Genomic DNA, 6,000 nt, shown 5'->3' with positions numbered 1-6,000 from the left:
TTGAGGACTTAGTAACTAACTGAAAGATGTTTATACCAGAACCTTTCTTAGATGGAAATTTTATGAACCAATTAAGTACAAAGCAGCTTTTTAACAGTTTTAAATATCCCCAGTTGTTTTGCCACAAGTCAAAAGCCCAAGCATCTACGGACCTCATCCTATACCAATATATCAATCACTAGTTGTGGCTTGTGCTTTTGTTTTTTGTCTTGTTAGACAGCCAATGAATTTAGTTTCAATTCATCAAGTAAAACCTCAACGTTTTAAGTTACCAAGAACCTTTAAAACTATTTTAACAATTACTCATGAAAACCATAGAACAGACCAAATTAACCATCTTTTTAACATACACTTTGTTAAAAATTGGAGCAGAGATCATAGGAACCTATTTGACTTCTGGTAGATTTAGATAAACATAAACCTTTGTTTTAACCAACAAACCTAAGCACTGAATAAGTTTCACTTGAGCCCAGGTAAGACACTTTGTTCCCTAAAGTTGATTTTAACCTCGAAATTTTGTGCAAAAAACTGATTTTTTGTGGTCTATTGTACCTTTATGCAAATTGGCCTCTCCCCACCCAGAGACTGGCAACCTGATGGCCCTCTGGATGGCCCCGGGCAACAGGGCAGCAGAAGGGAGAGCCAGGAGAGGCTCCCCAGGGGGCAAAGAAAGAGAATTCCCAGTTTAAAATTTCGTCAGTGCAGGCTTGAGGCTTTTAGCTTTTGTTTGTTAGTTTTGTTTAACCAGTAGAATTAGGAAATCCATGTCAGTCCAGAGAGGAGAAGAAATCTTCCCCGGGACAAAATGAGTCTCTGGCAGCTGCTGGGAAACATTTCTTCAGGTCTCTGTCCCGAGGTAGACCAACAATATTTAGTTCCAATTATAGCCATCAACCTGGGAAATGAACGAGGGAGAAGCCCTCACTAAACACAGATTTACTAAAGGGCCGACCGACGTCTCGGTGCGGTCCCGGGGTGGGAAGTAATGCTGCGTCCAGCCTTCCACTCGATACCCCAGACAAAAAGCACATGTGCATTTAAGATTTAGATGATAAATTAGCTTACGTCTAGAGGTTTAGAAAGGTGACTTTTACAGATTACTGGCGCCATCTTCAGGGTGGAAGAATATCTATATAGAGTCCTCTTAGACTCCATATGGCTCAAAACTTAATATACATTTTTCATATCAATAAAGAGTTCTCTTTCTTTAGACTCTTTATGGCCCAAAGCTTTTCAAGTTCTGACCTATCCATCTCTCTAACTCTGCCTATCTCTAGAGTGAGGGTTTGCAGAAACCTGAAACAAGTAAAACAGACTCTGTATTGCCCATCCCTTATTTTGTATCCCTTATTTCTTATGATACGGTGACGTAAAGACAAACAAAGGGTAAGGTGTCCCCGCTAATGAGGAGACCAATCAGATGCCTGTCTGGCCGTGTCCTGAAGGAGCTTAGGTGAAGCTTAGCCGTAGCGGACTCAGCGTTGTGACTTACAATCGGAAACTCTTCCGATGCCGTTATAGACCATATGCTTTTCACCACGGTATCGCAGACCAGGCCCACGCGGACTCCATAGGTTATTTGGGGACTTTAAGAGTGCCCACCCGTGGTGCCACAAATTCGAACCCGGTACACAAGCCAGACTGGGCCACGCATTCACTCACACACACACACACACACACACACACACACACACACACACACACACACACCAGAGGCTATAACATTCCCTCCCACAAAGGTTTTACAAACAAGATCCAGATATTAAAAAGAAAACACTTAACTAAGCAATCTCTTTTCTTTTCTCACTTTTCTTATTCTCTGTTTACCTTTTCTATAAAATTTTTTCTCTTAACCCTAGTGCCTTGTGCCTTGCCACTCCTTTTTTTGTCCTATAATCTTTGCTAATTCTTACCTCTCCAGATCTGTCTCACAGGCGAGCGACTCTGTGGTGATCATTGCGCATATTCACTTACTTCTGTGCTGAAGCAGTGATCCCTGGGAATGCGGCCGTCTTTCCAGGAGTGATGTTCATCCAGGAACTACACTCCAGGCCCCACGTTTGGGCGCCAATATGCCTTGGCCCGCGGGGTCTTTCAACGGGGACCTAGAGGAGGGAACGGGTGAATGGATAGAACAAGAGACACAAAGAATGAGAGCAAGACAGGAGGTCTGATCAAGCTCTGTCTGTTTAATCATAGAGACTGCTTATATACACAAGCAGGGGGAAGAAAAATGCAGAAGGAGGAAAAAATGCAGGGGGAGGTACAAGGTACCAGTGACCTGTTAGACATTAACAGATGGTAATCTCAGTTCCTGGAGCCAATAGTTATTTATGACTCTCCAGGAACCAACAGTTATTTACTGCTGCTTATCTTGCTGTAACATACCACCAGAGTTAGTTAACTCTCTCCTTAACTTTTCCACCAGCGTTCTTTAACTTTTTCTTTGGCTCCCAGCACTTCTACATGCATGAGGCCACTGATACCAATTTGTCTCATTACAGCTGATGTTAACATTCTTCATGTGGACCAGGGTCTCTCTGACAGATTCCCCCAGAAAATGAAGTCTCTCTCCGTATTTACAGGGGATCCTAGCCTTTGCATATAAAGGTTTTATATTAGTCCTGGACCTCCTAATTTGCACTTTTATTTTGTACAGTATGAATGACATATTCTCCCATTATTGCTGTTTTAAATTTTCAGCAAAAGGAAACCAGTATCATATAATTACTATATGATCATGGTCTTAAAATTCTATAATGTGACCTGGCACAAATGGTATCATTTCAAGGAAATAATCAGGCATTTTTCCTTGTAAGGAAGTATTCATGATGTTTTATCTTGACTTAAACCTTCCCCTTCCTTGCAGTTCTCTGTTGCCTTCACTGTGAATTAGTGATAATTTAGAATCTACATGGCATAGGATACTGTTGCCGACAGTTTCAAATCTGATATGTCTTCCTTATTTTTGATTCAATAGTACTTAGAAGTGGAATTGAGGGAGTTGACTATTGAAAAGTCTTACGAAGTGTTCCAAAGAGACCAAGAGGAAACAACTTTTGGAGTAAGAATTCTCTATACACTTCTGTCATGTGTCCTACTCTCTACTGAGCATAGTGCTGGATTTGAAATTGTAGATTTTCCCTCGCCAGCATCTATAGTCTTTTGATTTGTTCATTTTAGTGACTCTGGTGTGAGGTGGTATCTCAGTGTGGTTTTGATTTGAATTTCCCTGATGATGAATGATGCTGAGCATCGTTTCATGTGCCTGTTGGCCATCTGGATGTCTTCTTTGGAGAAATGTCTATTCAGGTCTTCTGCCCATTTCTTCACTGGATCATTCATTTTTCGTGTATGGAGTTTAGTGAGCTCCTTGTATATTTTGGATACTAGCCCTTTATCGGATATGCCATTTGCCACTATCTTTTCCCATTCTGTCGTTTGTCTATTAGTTTTTTTTTATTGTTTCCTTTGCCATGCAGAAGCTTTTTATCTTGATGAGATCCCAGAAGTTCATTTTTGTTATTGATTCCCTTGCCTCTTGGGATGTGTCGAGGAAGAAATTGCTGCGATTGAGGTCTAGGAGGCTATTTCCTGCTTTTTCCTCAAGGGTTTTTATGGTTTCCTGTCTCACATCCAGATCCCTTATCCATTTTGAGTTTATTTTTTGAATGGTGTCAGAAAGTGGTCTAATTTCATTTTTCTACATGTTGCTGTCCAGCTCTCCCAACACCACCTGTTGAAGAGGCTGTCTTTTTTTCCATTGGACACTCTTTCCTGCTTTGTCAAAGATTAATTGGCCATATACTTGTGGGTCCAGTTCTGGGTTCTCTATTCTATTCCATTGGTCCATGTGTCTGTTTTTGTGCCAGTACCATACTGTCTTGATAATGACAGCTGTGTAGTAGAGGCTAAAGTCTGGGATTGTGATGCCTGCCATTTTGGTTTTCTTCTTCAATATGACTTTGGCTATTCAGGGTCTTTTGTAGTTCCGTATGAATTTTAAGATAGTTTCTCCTAGCTTTGAGAAGAACGCTGGAGCAACTTTGATGGGGATTGCATTGAATGTGTAAATTGCTTTGGGTAATAAAGACATTTTAACAACGTTTATTCTTCCAACCCATGAGCATGGAATCTTTTCCATTTCTTTGTGTCTTCTTCAATTTCCTTCATAAGTCTTCTATAGTTTTCAGCAGAGGGGTCTTTTACATCTTTGCTTAGGAGAGACAGGCACCTCCTACACTGTTGGTGGCAATGTAAACTGGTACAGCCGCTCTGGAAAACAGTGTGGAGATTCCTCAAAAAACTCTCGATAGAACTCCCCTATGACACACCAATAGCACTGCTAGGGATTTACCCAGGGGATACAGAAGTGCTGATGCGTAGGAGTACATGTACCCCAATGTTCATAGCGGCACTTTGTACAATAGCCAAATCATGGAAAGAGCCTAAATGTCCATCATCTGATGAATGGATCAAGAAGATGTGGTATACATATACAATGGGATACTATATGGCAATAAGAAAGAATGAAATATGGCCATTAGTAGGAAAGTTGATGGACCTTGAGGGTGTCATGCTAAGAGAAATAAGTCAGGCAGAGAAGGATAGATACCATATGTTTGCATTCATAGGTCTAACAGGAGAGACCTGGCAGGGGACCATGGGGAGAGGAAGGGGGAAAGAGAGCGGGGGAGAGTGAGGGACACAGATCAAGGGAGACTACTGAATACTGCAAATAAACCATGGACTGAAGGGGGAGGGGAAGGGAGGGAGGGGATGATGGTCATGGTGGGGGGCACTTGTGGGGAGAAGTACTGGGTGTTATATGAAAATCAATTTGACAATAAACTATTAGAAATATAGTAAGAAGAAATTGTAGATTTTCTAGCCAGGTTCGTGTATTTTGCTATCAATAGGTCTTCCTGCCTCTAGAGTAGATCTGGTCAGGTTCTTTGGAAAAAGAAAGAGCCCTGTCACATGAAGACAAAGGAGACAGGAACCACACACCCAGGTAAGTGGGAATGAGTGAAGCAGATGACACAGTGAGGGACCAAAGTTAAAGAAGAAAACTCAATCTTAAAATGTGGTTGGGAAAGCTCAGCTTGAATGGATCCTAGAAGCCCAGGTTTATTTCACTGGTGGTCACAGAGGTACCTCTCCTGTCTCCCTCTTTCCATGCTCCTCCAACCTCTTAGGCTTACCCTCTGTCCCAATGTCTTCCATGACATTCACAGTAACATTGAAAAGCCTTCCATGGCCAGTTAGGATCTATTTGATTGGACTGCTTTTCTGTTCATTTTTGGAGCATGTTAAATGAGGGAGTTTCTATGTGCAGGCCCTGAAGTGATTTACTCCTGTCCCTCTTGTGGATGCGCTCATCTCCTGGAGACTTACACAATGTCTGGTACAACATCAGGAATGTGAAGTGGACTGAAGCTCCCCTATCTAATCTTACACAGTGCAGCCTTATCCACAGAGGCTCCACATTGATGAGACCCAGTAATCTGTCCTCAGAAATATACTGGGAGCCTGATTGTTTATGTTGGCCTCCCAGGGGAGTCATTGGCCACTTCCTGAAGACCTAATTGGTGCTGGGCCCCATTAAGGCCTATGTGCCAGAATCTTTGGGGTTGGGACGTTACAGATGATAGTACAAAAAACAATAATGGAGATTCCAATGGGAAGGCAAAGCTGAGGATGACATTTTCAACATTGCTTGTCAAAGTTTCATGTATACACAAATCACTTGGGGTTCTCATTAAAAAGAGAGTCTGGGGCCCCCACTCAGATATCATGACTTCCCTAAGTTTAGATGAAGGTCATGAATTGGTATTTTTTACAAGCATTGAGGTTGCTGTCCCCAGACTTCATCTCCAGTAGCACTAAGGTAGAGAAAGCAGAAGAGCACCCCTGAGTCCCTTATACCCAACCATCTTATCTCAGCACAAGTACTGCTGTTGCCAGTGGAAATTACTAACAGCTTTTGAGAAGATGTTA

General features: G+C 42.0%; 1 protein-coding gene across 1 annotated transcript in view; it reads right to left on the bottom strand.

The window, feature by feature from the left end:
- Positions 1 to 6,000, bottom strand: part of LOC115292540 — a 41,513-nt gene that overhangs the window by 4,407 nt on the left and 31,106 nt on the right. The window contains exon 2 of the mRNA XM_029940612.1: positions 1,975 to 2,040. Within this exon, the coding sequence (XP_029796472.1) occupies positions 1,975 to 2,040 (66 nt within the window). The remainder of the gene's footprint in view (positions 1 to 1,974; positions 2,041 to 6,000) is intronic.

The sequence above is a fragment of the Suricata suricatta genome, chromosome 5, assembly GCF_006229205.1.
Source record: "Suricata suricatta isolate VVHF042 chromosome 5, meerkat_22Aug2017_6uvM2_HiC, whole genome shotgun sequence".
In the NCBI taxonomy this organism is placed as follows: domain Eukaryota; kingdom Metazoa; phylum Chordata; class Mammalia; order Carnivora; family Herpestidae; genus Suricata; species Suricata suricatta.
Note: the sequence above shows the minus strand (reverse complement) of the source record. Positions and strands in the feature narration are given on the sequence as shown.